The 22,936-nt window shown below is 40.9% G+C and overlaps 1 protein-coding gene across 3 annotated transcripts; it reads left to right on the top strand.

The window, feature by feature from the left end:
• Window positions 1-263: 263 nt before the first annotated feature.
• On the top strand, window positions 264-14,390 carry rpap1 (RNA polymerase II associated protein 1). Of its 3 annotated transcripts, none has more exons than XM_068339604.1 (27): window positions 264-282; window positions 1,179-1,381; window positions 1,581-1,729; window positions 1,884-1,976; window positions 2,175-2,334; window positions 2,453-2,617; window positions 2,753-2,980; window positions 3,791-3,906; window positions 4,021-4,119; window positions 4,723-4,824; window positions 5,151-5,318; window positions 5,465-5,644; window positions 5,741-5,875; window positions 5,995-6,165; window positions 6,959-7,116; window positions 7,671-7,841; window positions 7,942-8,137; window positions 8,807-8,916; window positions 9,026-9,221; window positions 9,521-9,667; window positions 9,876-10,018; window positions 10,230-10,662; window positions 10,959-11,077; window positions 11,147-11,378; window positions 11,457-11,633; window positions 13,339-13,395; window positions 13,696-14,390. In XM_068339604.1, the coding sequence occupies exons 2-27, from the start codon at window positions 1,183-1,185 to the stop codon at window positions 13,837-13,839; spliced, it is 4,248 nt and encodes a 1,415-aa protein (XP_068195705.1). In that variant the 5' UTR covers window positions 264-282; window positions 1,179-1,182; the 3' UTR covers window positions 13,840-14,390. The 3 variants fall into 3 exon arrangements, with proteins under 3 accessions (XP_068195705.1, XP_068195704.1, XP_068195703.1); XM_068339603.1 differs by lacking the exon at window positions 264-282 and adding an exon at window positions 477-522; XM_068339602.1 differs by lacking the exon at window positions 264-282 and adding an exon at window positions 987-1,094.
• Window positions 14,391-22,936: the final 8,546 nt, after the last annotated feature.

Genomic DNA, 22,936 nt, shown 5'->3' with positions numbered 1-22,936 from the left:
AGCCAGCAGGCTGCTGCTGCAGCGCCGAACGGGGATCCCGCGGAGGTCCAGTCTGACCCGACTGAGGGGGGCGGGGTTGAGGGATCTCACCACAGCAAAGGCAGCAGAGGTTAACCATGATTCTGTCAGTGGAGCTTATTTTCAAAGACCGGTTTGATGATTTGAAGTAAAAATACAATATAAAGTACACACTACCACACTGTGTGGATCCAGGTATCCATGCGCTCTCCAGCACCCAGAAGGAGGCAGGAAGCACAATTCGAGATGTCTATGGGGTCTGAGGTAAACCCTGCGATTTATGGGCGTAAATCTGAGAGGATCTATTAATCTGTCTAAACGACTAAAATATAAAAAAATAATTTATGAAATCTAAATCGCTGCACTGCCTTTTCATTTTCGACAAAAGAACGGCTCGTGTACCCGGAAATGTAGTTGCATGACCTTTATTTTGAAGGTAGAGTTTGGTGTGTCGTTGAAACTCCTCCGTGTGACCTAACGAGTGTTGTGTATCACGGATTCAAGGTTAGCTAACAAAAATATACATATTTTAGAGCATCAGAAGCAGCTACATTAAAGAAGTATTAATATTTTTATGTTGGATAATTTTAGATTTTATTATTATTAAATTTGAGCTTTCCGGCTAACTTCAAGCTAACGTTAACTACGTTTCATTCGTGAGCAGCGTGTCGGATGTGCGCTTCAGCATCGTTGAGGTGTTTTTTTCATTTTGAAAACAAAAATACAGAACAAATCGAGATAAAGCTAAAGACAGGCATGCCTAATACATTAATAAAACTTTGTGGCCTCATTACGTTTTTGAAACTCGTAGATAACATCTGTTATTTAACCAAAGTTAAGTGTCAAACTAAACAAAAGGGTTTTATTTTCTTGAATTATGGACGTCTCTGGTGAGCCAGACGCAGCCATCAACTCCACGTGACATCTGTGAGTGCCACTGGAATTAATGACACTGGGATGGAAACACCATAGCACTGTCCTTCATCTTTCAAAACGGCATGAAAGTTATGTTAGCAGGTCACACAATCATCAAAAAATTCCCACCCTGTCTGTGCTGACTAGATGTTGGGTTCAAGGTGAAGTATTGAGTGAGATACATGAGGAGGGAAGTAGAATTAGACACACCAGTGGCATTGACTATGATCTTCTGTGTCCTTCAGAGGGATGCTGCGACGTCCCAATCCAAATGACTCCGAGGCGGATCTCCTGAGGGAGCAGCAGGAGTTCCTGGCCTCCGGCGCCTCCTCTGCTGCCAATGTTGTCCGTCGACCCGACAAGAGAAGAGGCCAGGCTGGAGCTGCAGAAGAGGAACACGATGGGGAGGAAGAAGAAGGAATGGAGAGAGATGTTGTCACCATAGACGGTAAACAACGTCTTTCTTTTGTCTTTAACGTTGAAAATATTAGTCCAAGAATGTTGTCATTTTGAGCCTTGCAGGAGCAAAGCTGCTAGTTAAGAGATTTAGGTTATGTGTGAGAATGCCCTATTTTTAAAGGAACTATTTGCTCTCAATGAGTCATTCATATCTAAGAGTATTCAGTGAGCTTTCCATACATCTCTAGATCTTCCAGATCAACTCCCATCCCTGACACCAGCCCCTCCTAAAAAGTCTCGATTTAAAGCCAGTTGTGTGACTTTTGAGGATGAGGATGCTGATGAGAGACTGGACAGACATGACACTCACATCAGTGCTGTTCTCTCCAGGATTGTTGTAAGTCTCCATCATGAAGCCTAATTTAATCATGAATGGTTGGTGGTGTGCTTAATCATTTAGCTTTTTGCCTGTGCTTCCAGCATGTCCCTACGAGCTTGTCTAGAATTTATTACTTTCCCCTGTGTACTATTATCAAGTTCTTCTTTTGAAGGAGAGAGATATCAGCTCAACGCCAATAACCCTACCAGCACTCACAGGCATGGCCTTCCCCAAAGTGTTGCACCGCTCGGAAACCAGCGGTCAGGTAAAACAATTTTAAGGCCAATGCTTCTTAAATTGTATTATTTTAGAACCTCTCAGCTGTGTAATTACTTAAAAGTGTTACTATTCAAGCTGTTTGTCCATACTCATTCTGTGTTTCATTCTAGTAATGGATATAAGTAAAATTTTTATATAAAAAAAGATGTAAAAGGATTTTGTGATACTTTGTCTTTACAACCAGATGCCACTATCGATACCAGGGGGGAAGAAGAGCATCTTTGCACGTCAGATCGCAGCTCAGAGAATCAAGGAGGGAAAGACGCCTTTCATCGTTGCACCTGAAGCTGCTGTGGGTCGTGAAACCAGGATGGACACGGATCAGTGCGATGCTGTCGATGGTCGTAAGTAGAGATGAGCCGGATCATTATCAGCTAGTCTTCTCTTTTTTGTCACATAACCGACTCCTCATGTATTATGTCTTGCTTTTTCTTTGTCTCCTCGCTTCTGTCCCCTCACTAGTGCAAGCAGCAGATTTGGGCCCCAGACTAGTGTCTGGTCAAGGGCTCAAGGGTCCGGATAGCTCAGCGGAGACATTGCGGATCCACAGTGAGAACCAGGCTAAGCTCCAGAGAATGTCTCAGTCTGAGATACTAGAGGAGCAACAGAAACTCTTGTCTCAGCTCGGTAGGCAATGATGTTCTCTACACAAGGATGTGATCTGTATAGAGTTTGATTCTCAAGTAGTCAAGTACTGTACATCAAAATCTTCTCCACTGTGCTGGTACCACTGTGTGTAACACGATTACTTCTGCTTCCCAGATCCTAGACTGGTGGAGTTTGTGAGATCGCGCAAAGTCCAGAGTGTCTCGTCTTCTGCCTCCTCATGCAAACACCCCCAGGGCAGGAGCAGGGAGGGGGGCCTTACCCTTAAAGCTGTGAGCACAGAGTCCGACTCCTCTGTTGCTCCTGTGTCTCTAAAGCCCCAAGAAGCAGAGATGGAAGGGGAGGAGGAGGAGGAGCAGCTGCCTCCTCCTCTTGCTATGGCAGGTATGAAGGATTCAAGAGAAGCACACATAGCTCTATGTATTTTACCAGTTGTTAATATCCTGTGGGGTTGCTGCAGACACACAGAATGAGTGTGAATGACTTAAGTTTTTTTTTTTTCATATTACAGTACTATTAAATTATTGATAAAAAAGGCAGTTAAATGAAGTGTCGTAGAATTTGTGTTCTGTTAAAATCATCATGTGTGTCTGTCAGCTTTCTCTGCCTTCACTCCAGCTTCAGTCTTTCTGCTCTACCTGCTCTCCTTGCTCTCCTAAAATGACTTTCTATAATTGTATAACCAAAGATGAATGCTTTTGCCACATGGCTAAAATCCAGACAGTATGCCGATTACTGATATCACTTTGTGTGATTAGCAGAGTCCAGACGGAGCCAGAAATATCCACTCTGTACAATTAAGTTTCTGCAGACAGTTCAAGTAACACTCGCAGTTTTGAATAAAGTCAATGCAGACAAATCTTAACCTCTGCATTTATAACGTTTTATTATAAAAAAGATAATAAATCATCTGATCTTTTTCTGTCCTATTGCTCTGGAAAAGATCATTTATTACTTCATCTACCTGCTCTTTAAGTGGAAAGTGACACCTCACTTGGTTTGGGGTGAGAACACATTTGTCTTTTTTAACCATAGCCAGAAAAGAATAGCAACCCTCAGAACTGAAGAAGCCTCTTGGATGAGAGGGGGAACGTCTTCAAGAAACTTTCTTAAAGTCCAGTGGATTGATTTTATTAGCTTCAGATAATGGATGCAGTACTTGTCTTACTATGCTGTTTCCTTGTGTGAGTTCAGGTGAGGATCTGCCGGTGAAGCCTCAGAAGGAATGGGTGCACATGAATAAGCTGGAGCCACAGAAGCTGCAGTGGATGAGAGACTTGCCTGCACCCAGAAAAAAAGGAACCAAGAAGGTGGAGAGATACGTCTTAAATTACTAATACAACCAAAATAATCATTTAGTCTTCAGTGACGGATCTGGCTGAAGGATGTGTGAGTCAACAAAGTCTCTTATGGTTTCCTCACAGGCCATGCAGGCACGGTTTGACTTTACCGGGGCCTTAATTCCACCCACTGAGGATCTGCCCACTCACTTAGGCCTGCACCACCATGGAGAGGAGCCCGAGGTCAGTCAGTAATATGCCAAGAAAACAAAAAGCTTTAACTCTTGATTACCATTTACTAAGCATAATTTTGTTTTGCATTCAATAACTACAAGGGAATTCCTCTAAGGGCTGTATTGTACAAAACAAACACAAAAAGAATGAGGACAACAGACAACTAAAGATTATGACGGCAGTTTTATTTAGTATATACCAGGTTGTGATATGTAAACTGAAGCAACAGTGTGAAAAGGAAAATAAGAAACTAAAAGACATGATAAACAGTATATATTAAATGATTTTCAGTAGCAATGCAAAGGCGTTTCTAAATTCTAATGTTTTGCAAACTGTATGCATTATTACGGTATAATTTGTTAAATGTGAATGCACCCGTCAGGAATGTCTCACACTGTTAAAGAACGTCAACAGAAGTCCAGGGACATCTTGACAAACTTTTCTTGAATGTCTTGGCATGTTGACATGACATTCTGCCAACTACCTAACAAACAGTGAAGACAGCATGAATTCTTGATGTAACATTGGCTAACCTTTAAGCAATGGAATTGTTAGATTTTATTTTTAGGGTCATACGTCATGTTGACTCTGACGCTGAGGATTTGTCTCCAGCGGGCAGGTTACTCCCTGCAGGAACTGTTCATTCTGTCTCGCAGCCAGGTCATCCAGCAGAGAAGTCTGGCCCTCAGCACTCTAGCCAACATTCTCTCCCAGGTAGACTTACAAACACATACAGTATTTTTTGCACCATAAGGCGCACTGGACTATAAGACGCACCTTCAATGAATGGCCTATTCTAAAACGTTTTCATATATAAGGCGCACTGGATTATAAGGTACATCTGATTATAAGGCGCACCTTCAACGAATGGCATATTCTAAAACTTTTTTTCATATATAAGGCATGATGGATTATAAGACATACTGTTGTTTTTTGGAGAAAATTAAAGGCTTTTAGGTGCGCCTTATAGTGCGGAAAATACAGTACATTGTTATGCATATCGGCAGCACATCAGCCGTCTCACCTGTCTCCTCCTGTAGGCTCGTGCTGGGGCTTACTTGTCTGACCTGAAAGGCAGCGTGACGTCGACTCTGCTCGACGCCGGCCTGCTCTTCCTGCTGCGCTTTGCTTTGGACGACAGCGTGGAGGGAGTGATGTCCGCCGCTGTCCACGCTCTCAAAACACTCCTTGTGTGTGACAGCGATGAAGTAAGGCAACTCGGGAGTGTGATGTTAGAAGAGAATATGAAATGTTGCCCAACAAAATATGCCAGAAAAAAGAACTGAAGATATACTGTATTTTGATCAGACATAGTGTTTGTCGTTCTTCATATCCAGAGTGTTTTCTCTCTCAGGAATGTCTGGACTGCACCTTCTCCTGGTTTCGTGGCGTGGCTTCTTTCCCTCTGCTGCCATCTGTTCAGGAGGAGGAAGATGTTGAGGATGAAGGGCTGCCTGAAAGTATGAGGGAGACCACTAAGGAGAAAGAAGAGAGGAAGAGTGATCACGACGTCGCCAGGCAGGACGTCGTTAAAGTAAACAAGCGGAATTCATCAGTTATATTTGGGGTTTATTAGATTAACAGTTTGTTGGGAATCTGAAAACTGTGGTTTCTCCTGTCTGTGTTTTAGGGTCTGTTAAAGATGAAGCTGCTCCCCAGGCTGCGTTACATCCTGGAAGTGGTGCGTCCTTCTCCTCGAGTGGTCCAGGATGTTCTGGAGATAATGACTCGCATCGCGAGGCACTCGTCCTCATCGGCCACACAGGTACAAATCACAAATCCAGACCCTGCATTTGTACACCAAATCTAGGCAATCTATTTTATACGTGTTTGCAGTACAAATTAATTATTATTGTCTGTATTTAAAATCTATTTAATGTTCAGGTGTTGGATTGCCCTCGCTTGATGGAGATGGTGTTGTCAGAGTTCCTTCCCATTTCTTGGACAGCGCCATCTTCACCCCTTTCTCCATCTGTTTATGGACTCCCTCTGGCCAGCGCCATGAAGATGTTGAGAGTGTTAGCGACCTCTGGCAGACACGCTTGTGCCAGACTGGTGAGTGCTGTGTTCATATTAATGAAACACATTCATGAGAGTGTGCAGCAGCGTGTAAACATCTTTCTTTAGATGAGTTATGATTTACATTTTTGCTTCTTGATTGCTGCTTATTTTCTGCTAATTTCACAAAATCTCTTCTTCCATGTCATCAGATTGTTCTTTTTTATTTGGTGTGAACCCAAAATGTGTCCACAGCTGTTTATACAGTATATGTGATTCACTCTACTAACAACAGATGTCCATAGACAGTTTGTAGCACTAAAGGTTAATTTTATTTTCTGCCCATAGCAGAGGAAGGACAACTGGAAGACTTTATTAAAGAGCAACAAACAAATACTAAATGGTGTAAAATGACTTGACAATCTTTTCATCCAGCTGTTATTTTACAGATGAATGAAAGCAATTAGAGCACATGTGAAAAAGCTACACGTTGGTCTAATATTCATATTCAGGGGGATTATGTAACAATTGTGACAGGCCTAAAGGGATAACCCCAAAGACAGCATCACTATTGTAACCAACTGTTTGAAAAAAAAATACAGTTGAATGTTCCTTTTGTTGTTTGTTAATGTGTAACGTCTGCGAACACAATCTGAATCCAGAAAGAGAAGAAATCAACTTTATTAATCCCCTGTAGGGGAAATTATTTGTCCATTTTAGTTGTTGTTGTTCTTCTTCTTCTTCTTAATCACATGTGTGTGTGTGTGTGTGTGTGTGTGTATATTCTACCATCCCAGTTTATTCCATGATTCTAATTATCGCACACATTAAAAGAGTGTTTCTCTTTCAGTTGAACTCTTTTGGATTGAAGCAGCGTCTGTCTCATCTGCTCAGCGCTGATCCCAGTGACTTCCTGCTGGAACTGAGCGAGGCCCTGAGGATCTCCACTGAGGCCTACAGGCTGTGGGCCGTAGCAGCCGGCTATGGGCAGGCTTGCAAATTGTACATGTAAGAGAAGAACAGCCATTATAACAAACAACAAACAAACAGACAGACATACGGACAGACAGATGGTCTGTCCGTATGTTTGTCGATCCGTCTAGAAAGTTATTTACTGTGCAAGAGGAGACTTGTATTCTTCAAAAACTGGATCAGAAACAACTAGACTTCTATTACATATTAAAACTACACATTTTCTTGAGATGCTTGAGATACGGTGTTGCATTCACTGCAGAGAAGAAGAACCGGCTAGAAGGATTTTCTCCAAGCACAAAACCCCCATTCTGCTTACTCCTCGTAGCACCTTTAGACAAACTGGTTTCCCCTAATAATAAAATACCCGACCACAAACTCAGCATTGAAGCCTCTTGAATGAGAGTTGAAGCGTCTTCAGACTGTAAATACAAGTCCAGTTGCCTCTGATTCAGCCTTTGAGGATTAGCCCCTGCAGTGCTGGTCCGCCATGGGATACACCCATAAAGAGAATGCTTTAGTTTGTCATTCCAAAAATATGAGCCTTTGAGCTGCTGCTTTCATCACTATTCTGTCTTTGTTTCCCACAGAGACCTGTATCCAAGCATAGCAAAGACCTTACAGTCTGTTCACAGAGTCCTGTCCCCGTCAGATCCTCTGTTGCCCCTGCAGCTCCAGCGGGTCCTGGCTCTGATTTCCTTTCTCACACAGGTCACACACACCGCTGGCTGCCACCAGGAGCTGCAGGCTGGTGCAGTCAGGTACAGATGAGGATTATAGTCCTTTATGATACCTCTCTGTTACGTGAAGCTTCACATAAGCCACGTTATTCCCCCTTAAATCTTCATGTCACCCTTTTAGCTCGAAGGGAGAAGAATGTCTGCCTCCTCCTCCGGTATCGTGGGGTCAGGTTTCAGGGTTGCAGGCACCCCTCTTGGGGCATTTGAAGGGGTTCCTGAAGAGCCTTGATGATCCCTCTCAGAGAGAGAGTAGCTTGACTGTGATCCCTGCGTACCTGATCTACTTAGAATCTTACTACCACCAGTTCTCTAGACAGGTACCGTCTGGACCTCCGATCACATTCTATTAGTTAAGATATGTCAGCTCATCTTATTTTTAAAAACACATGTAGGTTCTGAAAGATGAGAAGAGGTGTAAATTTTCCATAATTCATATTGCTAATCCAAAAAATAAGTATTAATCACCCATTAGCAGTAACCACATCAAACAAGAACAGTTTTGACATTTCAATAAAACGGATTTTGCAGCCGTTACAGCTGACTATTAAAGTCCTAAATTTATAATCCCTCATAACAAAAATTGTCTGTACAGTTTAAAGCACCCGTTTGCTTTCAGGTGTTCTTTTAACATAAACTTCGTTCTCAGATCCATAGGAAACAAAAAGTGTATTTTATTACTTCATAAAACAACATCCCCAGATTTTTGTGTCCTATGACTAATTTTGGTGCTGCAATAGTCAGTAAAAGTAACTTTTTTTTTGGTTGAATCTATAAAGATTCTTTTGCTTTGAGCTTTTTTGTTCTTGTGTCTTTTGGTAATTGTGAAAAGCCAATAAATATTATATTTTGCCCAAAATCACCTTATTTGAGGGGTTTAATAATTATGCTTCCAGCCGGACTCAGGTCAGATACAGTGCAACATGTAAACAAAATCAAAGAAATTGTCAGTGTGTGATTATATGACTACTACAATGTGATTTCTTCAGAGCTGCTTCAAGCCAGTGGAGACACTTCAAGAACTGGAGCAGCTGACATGTGAAGTTCTCCTCCCCCTACTGTCCCACCATGTTGTTCAAGGCTTGATAAAAAACCTGAAGTAAGTGTCAGACAAGTGGCATTACAGTACTTACGTACGTGAATAACACATTCTGAAAAATAATTATTTTTCTTTATTTTCCTAAAATTCTTTCTTCTGTTTCCACCAGATCCTCCTCTGTAGTGTGTAATGTTAAATGTAGTCCTTTGGACCCTGAGTCCACTCCCAGCCTCCCTGGGTTGTCATGTCCAGGATGGAGGGACCGACCAGGGCTGGTTGCTCCCAGCTCTCCCTTCCCTCTTCTCACAGGCCTGGGGCTCCTCCTGCAAACAATCACAGGCATCCACAAAGGCCTCAGCAGCAAGGTAGGTCTCAGAGAAGAGCAGGAAGTCTTGTTCAGAAGTCTTTTATAACATGCAACGACAGACAATAATGCAGTCTGGAGGTTTCCTATTTGATTTTTTTTTCCCTCTGCTCGGTGTTTCTGTCAGCCAGATATGAGCAACTGATCAGCAAAATTATTTTTAGCAGCAGACTTTTGGCATTAAACGTTGACCTTTCACTGAACTAGAAGCACATCCATGTGTGTTTTGCTGCCATCTTGTGGTGCCTTACATAAAATCCTTGTAAATAATAACTTTCCATTGTTCCTGATCCTCTATAGTTCACTGGTCTCCTCCTGTCTGACGCTGTGCTCCAGTATTTGCAAAGCTGCAGTCAGGCTTCACCCACCCAGTCTCACACCAGAGCCTGGCTTCTCCGTCATGAGCAACACCTCCTCTATCTGTTGCTCCGGCTGGCACACAGGCTGGTAGGCACCAACTCAAACAGTATTCTGTTGGTTTCACTCAGTTACTGTTTCCAGCTGAGTTTAATTTGTCATAATATTCGTAACAATACTAATATAAACATTATAGTTCTGGTTTCGACTTCCAAAAACTGTTGATGCTGCACATGTGTCATTGAACTGTTTTTTATATTCTTATCTCTAATTCCACTTTTTTTTTTTGCGGTTTCAGGTCCCCAGTGACCCACAGGTAGCCAAACATGCCTCACTGTACCACCAGGTGGCGCTGGTTCTGCTGCCATGGTTATTGCCAGGCAGTGAGTATCTGGCACATGAACTGCTTGCCACCATCATTTTCAACAAAGACTTTATATCGTGAGTTTTTTTTAAAGTTTTATTTTAAAATGATTCTATTTTTGTTTATTTTGTTTCACAGAGTAGCAATTGAAAAAATAAGCAGATAAAAAAAATATTTTCACAAATTATATTATCGTAAATTTTGTTTGGACTCTATCAGATAAGCCACATGATTTGCTTGTTGTCTACTGCAGCGCTACCCAGTTTGTGCTTGTTGTTTGCTTTCCAGAGAAGGCCACAGCGGCGGACCCGAGGCTTTAGAGTTGGGAGAACTGAGACTCCAAGAGGGAAGACATCACCAGACCTCTCCCTCCTTCCAGACTGTTGGAGCTCTCCTGAGAGAAGCTTGTGTCCAGCTGCCATCCATACGAGGGTGCTTCCTCACTCACCTGGCCCACCTTGAGCCATCCGTGCTGACATCCAGAGACGCGCTGCTGGGCCGTAACCCATGGATCAGCTGCCATCTGCTCCCAGAGCTCACTGGTCCCACCTTGCCATCCGATTGGCATTTTCTCCCTCTCGTCAGCCTGTATGAGCAAGCGGGCGTGTCGGATGGTGGCGGGTTGTTGGTTGAGGAGCTACCACAGGGGGCTCTGCAGGCAGTGACCCACTGTCTACAGTGGCTTCTGCTGCTCGAGGTCTGGAGAGAGGAAGCTCTGAAGGTACAAAATCTAGTAAGGAAGAAGTCCCCCAGAGCTGAGCCTGTTATTATTATAATTATTATAATTATTGTAATTGTTATAATAATAATAATAATAATAGTAATTATTATTATTGTTGTTATTATTATTATTTTTATACAAACAACCACTCATGCTCACACCTGTAGACAATTTGAAGGTAAATGTTGAATCTGGAATCAAAATCATAATTCCCAGGTCCAGATTCAAAAGTATTCACATCACAAATGAAAGTGTGTGATGTTTTTAAAACGGTATTTCTTTTTCTTTTTTTCAAGGTGATCCCTACTGTTGCCAAGCTGGCCCGCCTGTCCTGTGTGTTCTTGTGTTCCAGTGACTTGTTCCTAGAGAGACCTGTTCAGAAACTGACCTGGGGTCTGTTCAGACTCCTGACCAGGTCAGCAAATGTTTATGTCTTATCTTAGAATGCAAGGCTGTAGTCAAACTTAATCCCTTTCATTTACAGGCCATCCAGGCTGGACTCCTTGGACTTGAACGTTCCTCCTCCGGGTCTCGCCTCCTTCCAGGACCTGTACACTGCTCTCCTGACCCAGTATGAAGCCGTGTCCTTTGGAGACCAGCTGTTTGGCTGCTGGGTCCTCTTACCCTTACAGAGGAGGTATAGCGCCACCATGAGGCTGGCTGTGTTTGGAGAACATGTGGGGATCCTGAGGTCACTGGGGGTCACGCTGGAACAGGTAATGAGGTTACTGCTCTTTATGGTGATATGACACAGGTTTCTGTATAATTTGTTATTTGTCTGTCTCCTCTTGAAGTTCTCAGTGCCAATCGAGAGGTTCACGTCCCCCCCTGAAGACTCCCTCCCTCTCCTCCGTCTCTACTTCCGCTCTTTGGTGATGGGAACACTGACGCTACGCTGGTGTCCTGTCTTATATGTTGTCGCCTTGTGTCACGTCAACTCCTTCATCTTCTCTCAGGATGCTGCAGCACAGGTAGAGCACCACTGAACACACACCTCTGCAGGACTGTAATCCTTTGTGACAGCAGTTATTCTGGCTTTAAGACATAAATCCAGGCCTGTCTTGATTAAGCTGGTGTGCTATATTAATGTTAGGATTGTGGTTTCTTAAATCAGCCAGACTGACTTCAGTAAAGATGTTTCATCCTTTTTCTACTCAAAACCTTGCTATTATATTTCTCGGTCCCTGCTGTAAAACAGACAGCTATACTGTCTACTGAACAACTGAAGAAGCCGATGACTCTTCTCATGTATCCACAGCTCTAAACTTATTTAATACTTTAGATAGATGGATAGATAGATAGATAGATAGATGGATAGATAGATAGACAGATGGATAGATAGATAGATAGATACATACATACATACATACATACATACATACATACATACATACATACATACATACATACATACATACATACATACATACATACATACATACTGTATTAATCCCGGAGGACATTTTATGAGCACTTCGTTCATGTTTTTAAGACTCTGTGTCGATCTTTTACAGAACATATACAGTACATGTGTTCTCTTTTGTTTAAACAAATCCTCAGCTCCTGCATTTAATAGGAAGCAGTGTAGTTAATCATCTTATTACATCCCACTTCAAAGTGGTGATGTAATTGTCAGTGTTCGTGTGTTCGTCCGTTCATCCGTTCCTTCGTCCGTTAGTATGTCCACCAAATATCTTTGCAACCGTTGCAGATAGAAAGCTGAAACAAAAAGCAGATTACTCAGGCGGCAAAGGGGAAAACTAGGTCAAGGTCAAATTTCAACTTTTGAACCGGATAAGATAGAAAAACGAGGGAGAAGGCCATTGTCAGTCATCTTCAGATTACCACCGCTATATCCACCGCAGCGGGTCATGGGGAGCTGGAGCCTATCTCAGCGGCACAGGGCGTGAGGCGGGGGACACTCCGGGCACGATGCCAGTGCACCACGGAGCCACACACAAAGACATACAACCATGCACGCGCACACTCATACCTACGGGCATTTTGGGACGGCCAATCAACCTGAAGCGCATGCTTTTGGAGGAGGGAGGAAGCCAGAGAACCCGGAGAGAACCCACGCCATTGTGAGTAAGATTATAGATCAAAGCTAGTGCTTTGATGAATGAAAGTAGGTCAGAGCACTAGTTTTAATCTATGCAAGAAGGTCAGGATAAAATTTTGAATTCAGGGGTGTCACGGGATGTTGCAGTCTGTGACTGCCATGGTTCTAGTTTATTTTTTAAAAGTTTGACATTTTATGCATGTTTGTGACATGTGTGTGACTACACGACAACTGAAGTATTATTATTTGATGAACTCTGCTGACAGGGAACCAGACCTATACGGAAGTTTCGTTTTTTAAATAATGAGCTCATCTGCTGCAATCTTGAAATTCTTAAAAATTACGGAATCATGCTATTGATTAGCGCAGAGAGGAAGCGGAGCCTCTGAGCCTCTGATTGTCTCACATGATCTACTCGGCTCTTCGTGGTTTGGGGTGTTAACGTCCTAGAATCAGAAACACATTTAGTGACTTCACCTCAATTACTTTACTTAGAAATAAGTTTAGAGCTGTGGAAAACATTCTTGCAGACAGGTGAGTAGTTTTTATAAGTCAAAGTTAAATAGAGCACATCGATCAGTCTTTGGAGCTTTAATCTCATTGTCCTTTTCCAGGAGGTTGAAGCAGCTCGTCAGAGTATGTTGAGGAAAATCTACTACCTGACTGATGAGGTACTTACTCCTTTTCTATGACTTTATACTGAGTGAGTTGGGTATTGTTTACACCATCACTTATCCTCATGTCATTAAGCTTTCTCATGAAGTTTTACAGTCAGGTCCATCTGATAAACCAGTATGTTTCCATGCCGTTTTTAATGTTTTTGACTCACATCTTTTCTATTTTAATGCCTTTCTGGTCATTTCTCTGTGTATCTCATTTTCTATTTTGCTATTATAAACTGTTTTTACGCTGTTACCACTTCCTCTAACCACCTCACCTCCTTCTTACTTTTTTTGTGTGGTCATTTCCAGGTTTTAAGGAACCATTTGCTGCTCTTCCGTTTGCCACAACAGCACTCAGAGTTTGGTTTCAGTGTCTACGATCAGCTGCCTCCTATCAGGGCAAAACGTTTGGAGAGCATCCTCAGACAGCAGGACAGTGACAAAGGAGACTGAAAGCAGTCAGGAGTAAGATAATATACAATAACAAGATATGCAGGGGAGGTTGAGTCTGGGACTGAGAGTAACTGAAAGCAGAGACTAAGATCACAATGAGAGGTTGGTGTTGGGATACCGACAGAGATATTCAACTAATGTCATCCAGATTGGTCATTAAACAAAATTTGGCATCCAGAAGGGTACTTCGAGGAGCAGATGTAGATTTTTCCAGAACTCAGTGTAGCAGTAGCATTTTTAAGAATAATTTTCAGTCACTTGGTTTATTTAGTGATAAAGGTAGAGTTTTACTTGTAATTTAACATGTACAGACCATCAAATAAATATTTGTGTTTAATCTGCCTTAATTGAAACACAACCAGTCAGATCAACCCACAGTTAATTCAAAGGTTAACATATAGTTTAGATGCCATTTGGCACAAGTTCTTTCAACATTTCTTCTGAGCTAACTGTGCAAAATCACAAAACAGTTGTTTTGTGTCTGATGAGCTTAAAAAGTGAATTCTTTACATCTCAAATGAACTACTGAACTAAAAGTGTCTGAAATTGTCTCTCTTTTTATTTCATGTGCATCCTGTTGTGTTGTATTGAATCCCTATGAGTCATAAAAGGTTGTTTTCAATGGAAAAATCTGAGCAACAAAGCAAACATGTTTTGTAATAAAAGAAAATCACAGTAAAAAAAAACAAAAACCTCCTTACTGATTGGGCTGCTGGATAATCAAAATAATTAGAATGCATTGTCCTCGTTCAGCGTCATTGATAAATAACACTCACTCTGAAGTCCTTCACACACACACACACACACACACACACACACACACACACACACACACACACACACACACACACACGCACACACACACACACACACACACACACACACACACACACACACACAAAAACACAGATTCATTACCAGTGAAGCTGCCCCAAATGTTGCCAGTGTTAAATAGGATTTGGAAAATGCCCAGAAGGGACCAACATGTTTGAAAGCATTGTGTTTGTACTCAATCCACCCTGATCGCATAAGTGTTCACCCACCTTTGATTTTCCACATTATGTGGTATAATGGCATTATTGATTGTGATGGGCTTTTTGTCATTTGATTAACGCAACATGCAGAGGGATTAGTAGAGGGCCATGTATGCTTTCTCTAATGAAGCCCAAACCACAGCCATGTGTTTGATGAAAAGTCCCTCAGGCAATATTTGGTCCCATTTCTGTTGCTGATTATTCTCTATTAAACCAGTACTGTCAAACCTATCACACTTACAGATGCTTGAAGACAAGGGGCTAATGTAAGTTTATTGTGCTCAGAAGATGGTGATGAAATAGACTTAAAAATCAAATGTGGGAGGAAGTGTGATCACTGGAGACACCGATGGAATCCGTTACTTGGCTGCACAGCATCTCATTTCATATGAATATTTGAAGATGAACCAGATTAACCTTCTTCCCTGAGTTTTCTGTCTCCCTTATGACTTTAAGCAACGGGAAACAATTCATGATACTTTACATGTTATGGTGTTGCTTTTCCAAAAAAAACCCCCAAAAAACCCAACCAGATTTATGGAGGTCACAAGTAATGGTAGGCCTGGGTGGAGATTCTCTGTCCTGAGCTGTAGATCTTTCCATCTTCTCTTTCCAGCTAATGATGGATGTAATGCTCCTCTGTAAGAATTCCTAGACACTTTAGAGGAAGTAAGACATAGGCCAAGTAAGCTAAGAGGGATTTGATTGAGTTTGGTGGAGATATATTCTTTAGTGTGTCATTCCGGTTCATTAAACAATATAATTCCTTTCCACATTATAGACAATTCCAATAAATCTATATTACTTTCTAATGTTTCTTATATTATTGCAAAAAAATGTGTCAGTAATGTGGGTCTGAGTCATGAAAATACATGACAACTTTGAGAGCACACACTGATGGAAGTCAATTCCACATCGCTCTGGATGAAGTATAACTTGAAGATGAAAATATAATTTTCCTATTACTAATATGCATCAGTAATAATAACAACAGCTGTGACCAAAGCTGGACCCCTTGATTTGCCCTTAAGTGTTTTGAATGTAAGTCAATAATATGGTTACACAGATGAATTCACAGATGCTTCTTTTTTTTTTCGTTTCATGTTCAGATTTTTTTGTCATATTGTTTATTCATTAAATTGGCTCAAAAGCTAGACTGTTCTTAAAAATAGGAACAAGGAACAGTTGGTTCATCAATTTACTGTTTCCCAAACAAATACCTTGATGTGATCTGTCGTTAAAAGACAAAGGCACATCTTGTGGGTAAAGCTGATCACATGGTTCACTCCACTTCTAGTTTGTTCTCGGCATGTGGAGGTGCAACCAGAGGTCCCCCCCCCCAATAACACATGCCAGCAGGTGCCATAGCTCCTCAGCATGTACTGTACCTTCAAAATGAGCCAACCAACGTTAAAAGAAGAGTTTGTTGCTCTGGAGCTGTTGATACCAGCCCGTTAGCTCAGCTTTATACAAAGTCATGACTAGGGGGTTCGTATTTAGCTTTAGACATCCTTGAAGCTTTTTTAGGATTTTAAGGATTACAAATAGAGGGAATATATCCCATTGCTCAAAATCCTCAGCTAGGCAGCTGTTGCACTTGGAAATGTAAAAAAATTGTCACATTTTGCCAGTAAGTTAATTCAAAGGATCAGCAATGTATGCAGGAATGTCTAACTCTAGATGAGGATTGGGAAAGCTGAGATGTGATGAAGAGATGAAAATCTAGGTATCATTATATAACAGGGTGGACAAGTTCAGAATTCTTTGAGTGGAAAAAAATATCCAGAAAAGGTGCAGAGGCCCCTTTATCCAGAGTGTATGAGCGGTCCATATGCATAGGTAAGCCTTTTGGTTGGTGCTGATTTGAAGATAATACAATGAAATAGACAGGTAAAAGCCTAATCCTGAAAAAAATGAAGTGATGGAATTAAAAATGTGGAAGTCACACAGAAACCACTCTGCAAAGGCAGTTTACATAAAAACCCTAAAATACTGAACATAACATACTATTATAACACTCAATGGAATCAATGGGCCAAAGGATGAGGACGTAAAGAAAAATATTTAGAGGTTGAATGTTGCTTAGTGTAACAAATAGCATTGTGTAGCCAGGAGACTGTGCCAGCAATGGTGAAATTCCTCTGCATACTTACTGCAGATGGAGACAGTTCCTCTGGAGGAGAACTCGCTCTTCAGTCAGGAGTCAACCCGGATGCTCTCCAGGCAGTTTGTGAAAGACAAAAACAATATTGTCCAGCCTCACGACATTTGCTCAATTACAGCAAATTCGGATTTGGTCTCATAGGATCTGTTTCATTACAATTTGACTACTTCCAGTGTTGCATCTTAAATTACCCTCTTTGATGTTTTGGAAGTTGGTATGAACAGTAAGCCTTTGCTATTACATGTAATTTATTGACATGTCATGGTATGAATGAAAAACACCCACGTTAAAACTTATGTTATCACTACTAGCAGCAACTTTTCTGTATCAATGCACCTATTTTGTGAGTTGTCTGTGGAGATTTTCAGTCATCCATGTCACGGTAGTTCTCTGTGTTTGGATGAAGTCAGATGGATTTGTAAGAACAGCTTAACAACCTTTCATCGTCATCAAAGAGGCTTCTTAAGTCAATGAAACCCAATCACATTGGTAACACATTCATATGACTTCATTCTCATGGGTTTAAAGATGGTTTTAATTGGCAGGCAGATGACAATCACTCCTTTTCCAGTAGGACTCCAATATCACCAACCAGGTTCTCCAGTAGGACCTTCCTTTCTCGTTGTTTTGTCTTGGGGCTGTGACCTATTCCACTTTTTTTTTTTAACATTTGCTGTTGAAAAATATCTGGATTCATTTTTGGTCCCATGGTTGAGTATTCATCAGCTATTTTACTTGGCCTGTTTTAGCTGGTTTGTTTAGCCAGCTAAAACTTTGTGTTGTAAACCAGTCAGGGGGATGGATCCAAATATTTCTGTTGTCAATCATCTGAGGTCTCTAATCCAAAATCAGCCATCAGTTGTGAAATTACTCACACAGGAGACACATGAATGCTCTCACATAGGAGGCCCCTATTGGCACCAACACACGGTCCCATGCAGTTTCATAGAGTTCATGACATGACATCTGAATCTTTCCAAAAGGATCTGTTCCTTTATGGTAGTCAAACTCTGACAGTCAGCACAGAACAGAATCAGGAAATACACTGCTCACAAACATTAAAGGAACAACTTTTAATTGGGCCTGGCATAAAATCAATTAAACCTTCTGATAATTTTCTGGTTGGTTAAGCAGCTGGGGGCATTGTTGATCACTTTCAGCTGTATTGGTGTTCATGGAATTAACAACAGGTGCCCTACAGTGGCAACAATTAGAAAACCCTTAAAACGAGTGGTTTCACATGTGGAGGTAATCTCAGATTTCTCCCTCTTGATATTTTTTGGCTGGTTTTCCACACGTGCTGGTTTTGGCTTGAGTAATCATCTCTACTGGCAGTCTGAGGCGATTCCTTAACCCTACAGAAGTTGCACAGGTTGTCCCAACTTCTCCAGGATGGCACATCCACACGTGCTGCAGCAAGAAGGTTTAATTTGTCTCCCAGCACAATCTCCAGAACATGGAGGAGATTTCAGGAGACTGGTGGTATTTATTCTCAGAGAGCTGGACAGGACCGTAGAAGGTCCTCAACCCAACGTTCTGGTTTCCTCCTAATGCACGACAATATCCAGCCTCGTGGTAAGAGTATGCAGGCAGTACCTGGAGGATGAAAGAATTGAAACAATGGAATGGCCTTCACGATCCCTCTGACTTAAACCCAATAGAACATCTGTGGGAGATTATGTTTAAGTCCATTAGGCCCCGCCAGGTTGCTCCTCAGACTGTACAACAGCTCAGGGATGCCTTCACACAGATCTGGGAGGAAATTCTACAAAACGCCATCTGTCGTCTCATTAGGAGCATGCCGCGACGTTGTCTAGCATGACTACAAGCTCGTGGGGGCCACACAAGATACTGAAAAGCATTTTGAGTTGCAGAAATTAAGTTTTTGAAAAAATGGACTGGCCTGCCACATCTTCATTTCACTCTGATTTTAGGGTGTCTACACAAATAAGCCTTCTTAAAGTAAAAAGGCTTGAGTGCCAATGAAGTCAAGTGTTATTTGTCTACAACTGTGTTGACTTTATACTGGGGCAACTATTTCTAATAACCTCCACAAGTGTAATCTTTATAAAATGAGATATTAAATTGGTAAATATCGTTATTTATCATGTGATAAATATGATGTCAACACATACATGATCACTGATCGCTCTAATCTGCTGCTGTTCTGTGATTAATCGATTTATAAAGTCTGTATGAAAGATGAATTAATACATGATTCACCACACGCGCTCCCAGAAGAGCTTTCCCATAAATACATCAAACATAAGACAACTTCTCTCTTCTTACGCATTAAAGACATGATCAGATTTACAATCTTGTTTTTACTCACTTGTTTTTACTTCAACTAGCAGTACAGAAATTGATTTAAGTTACTATAGTGCAAGAAAAAGAACACAAGGCGACTATGTTCGATCATGGCTCAGGAGTTAGTCAAGATAATAAGAAACACTAATTTATCAGCAGTATGTTTTTGATTGAAGAGAATGCTTATTAGATCTTATTATTATTAATAATCATTGTGTTTAGATGACTCAGCTGCATAAGTACAATAATGCATTTATGTTGATGCATGGTTGTAGTCCCTGAAAAATAGCACTAAAAGTAAATGCCGGGATATATAGAAAAGAGGGAAACAAGGCAGATGGTATAAACTGACAAAATCAATTTAACCAAAACACAATAAAAATCTGTAACTTCAAATAAACACATATGTCAATGTTAACTCAAGGATAAAGGCTGACACTCCAGATAGATATCACCCTATTTAATACCAGACACGTCCATCTGGGCTAATTCACTCTTGTCATTAAGGTTTACAACAATTATGCATAAATTATGACACACCTTGAAATCCGTATTATCATCAGCCATGTGTTCTAGTTGCTTTCAACCTCAATGGAATTGAAAAGAAGACACAATAATAACAATTATCATGTTCTGAAGAAACAGCTAATAGATCTGTGTGCAAAACATCTTTAAAAGAGGGCAAAGGCTTCTATTCACCATGCAAGCATTAGGTAATATTCATTATCATACAGTTATGTATTTGTAATACATATGTAAATGAATTATTTAAAAAAAACAACATGTCAGGCTTCTGCTTGTTATAACTCACAATGTGTGATCATTGAAAATCAAAACAACAACCCATTTTTGGCTCAGTAAACTAAGATTTTCCATGTGCTGTACAGCTTAGAATTTTTTTCTGAAGTACTTTTGGCTACACTCACACTAACGTTTGTGTTCATGGGGAATCAAGTAACTGATTGCTTCCTGGGACAGCTGCGACCTTTGGGAAATACTCTGCACATCACAAAAGAGATGATGTGGCACTTTATCACACATTTGTTGCTGATGCACAGCGGCAGCTACTCTGTGTGACTGTGGAATAATTACGCAGGAAGGTGTAAATATATGACACCATCACAAAGCAACATTACAAATGTGATTTGGGACATTTGGAAGCCAGGTCAACGGACTGACCTCCTTTTTATGTTCCTAAAACCATTCCTGAAACACTTTTGTAGTGTGGCGGGGTGCAGTCATGCTGAAAGAACCCCTGCAATTAAGTGTCCTTGTTCTGCAGCCATGTTTAGTCACACGGTGGGTGGTTGGTTTCAAAGTAATCATGTGAAAAGAAGAAAAACAACACAGCCAGCCAGCTGTTCACATGATTGTAAAGAATAAAACAATCATCTAGACCTCGTCGCCTTCACCCAGACTGGGTGTCCCAGTTCTGATGCTCACATATCTGTTACAGGCAAGGCTCAGCTTGACTAAGCAGCCCCATATGCAGCACGCTGTGACGTGATGCTGTGCTCTGACACTTGTCTATTAGAACTATCATCTACATTTTCACCAATTTGTGGGCTGACCTCCTTTCCTCCGGGGCAACAACAAACTGTGGGCACCCATGTCCCTGTTGGCTGACTATCCGTCCTCAGACCTCTTTTGTTTGGTGGTAACCACTGAAGACTGGGAACATTCAATAATACTTTTGGAGATGATTGTTTCCGAAAGGAGAAGGAGAAGAAGACGATTGTGTTGGTGACACAATTTTTTCCTCAGATCCTTTGACGTGTTCATGTTTCTAGCTTCCAACTCATCAAATTCAAGGGTGCGGTGTTCAGTTGCTGGCTAACATGTCCATCCCTCTGACGGGTGGTAACAAAATGCTCGGAGTCATTCCCTTCACATATCATTTTAAACGGCTGATCAGCGTATGTGGGTTACATCTGTGTTGTGCTTGTTTCCATGGTGCACATTGGCTATTGCAATTTGATGAGAGCCATTAGTGGTCTTGTTAACAATAGCCAAGAAAGTAACAGTATTCAGCACTTTATCAGATACAAGTTGTCAATGCAGCAGCCAGTCAGTCAGAACGTCAATGTCGTCATTGCACACATGGATTTGAGTCATGTTAAACCTATTATAAACTAATGTGAAACAGTCACAGCTAAACCCACGATAATGGTGACAGCAGTGAAGACAATTATCCCTAACTCATGGATATAAAGACTGGTTTATTACCGCTTTGGCCTGTCTCGCAACTACCGCACTGGCCTATATCTCAATTGTGACCTTTCAGTAACTCTAAAACATTTGTCATTTGGTTGAATTAGAAAAACTTAATTCTATTCATACAAATGATTAAATATATTTTTAGACATGCCAGGAGGTGACAAAACATCTCGGAATCAGATATTCAAATGATTTATGCTGAATTTTATGTAACTGCAAAAAGACCTACATTAGTTTCCGACCAAATAAGAACACCTGTAATGCCTTTAATGTAGTTTATGATTTGTTGTAATGATAAAAATATTTGTATATCACAGGACGTTTTTAAACAAGATATTAAATATTCTGTTGGTTTAATGTAACCATGTCAGCATTAAGACTACCTCATCATGTTTGTATGTTAGAAAATAACAGAAAGCTGTTTCATTCCAGCCTCAGAGCGCTACTAACATATTGTAGACTTTTCATGTTTTTGTAATGACCTAAGCATCCAATGAGAAACGCTTCAGAACATGAATCAAACCTTTTATAGATTAAAAAAAACAACAACAGAATTTCTCAATCTGTTTTTAAAAAAGATTTTTGACAAATACATTTCTCCCTTATTTTAAAATGACTAAATGGAGCTCAACTCAATTAACTTCCTAAATTTTTTTGAAAATTAATTTTGATAAGGAATTCTTTGAAATTTGTGCCAGATTTTGTCCCAGTTTACAGGGAAAAATCCTCACTGCTATTCTACTGTATCACCAGAGAGTGATGCAATCACTCTCTTAGCTCCTCACTCCAATGTTTCAAAGTCTGTGACATACAGGGACTGAACTGAACTAAATGAGTGTCACCAGGTCCTAATGCCATTAGGCGCTGCTGTAATTCACTGAAACTGATTATATTACAGGAGGGACATGCTGCTCTCACGATGTACCAATAACAAAGCCTGCCTTCAGGCTACGGCCCCTCTTATGACAGAGAGAGATGAGTAGAGAGAGACAGAAAGGCTTGAAATGCAAATCCCACTTTGAAAAAGCGATTGCTGTGAAGCTTCTTTTTTGGAAGCACTATGCGAACGCAGTTTGCATTCATAAAAAGCTCAGAGTGTACACAGTTGTCTTTATGCATATTCATTTTTGTGTCTGTAAATTATGGAAATGAACCGAAATTACTAATTACATTTAAAGCCTTATAATCAATTTAGACGTGTGCAAATCACCAGTGACTGAATCCGTTACGGTGGAGGAGCTCTTGTGAAGGGGACAACAATCTTTTATCAAAAACTTTATTCAGTTATTAAGTACAGATCTGTATTTCTTTCAAATACAGATCTGCTGCTGTGGTATTTGTATTGGTTCTTTTTACCCCTAACTCTTCTTTACCC

Source organism: Antennarius striatus, chromosome 17 (assembly GCF_040054535.1).
Source record: "Antennarius striatus isolate MH-2024 chromosome 17, ASM4005453v1, whole genome shotgun sequence".
Taxonomy (NCBI): domain Eukaryota; kingdom Metazoa; phylum Chordata; class Actinopteri; order Lophiiformes; family Antennariidae; genus Antennarius; species Antennarius striatus.
This window is presented reverse-complemented; position numbering and strand designations above follow the sequence as displayed.

Coding starts and splice junctions, on each gene's coding strand:
- rpap1 (XM_068339602.1), top strand. Junction 1,382..1,580: donor AGATGTTGTCACCATAGACG/GTAAACAACGTC, acceptor ATACATCTCTAG/ATCTTCCAGATCAACTCCCA. Junction 5,645..5,740: donor CCAGGCAGGACGTCGTTAAA/GTAAACAAGCGG, acceptor TCTGTGTTTTAG/GGTCTGTTAAAGATGAAGCT.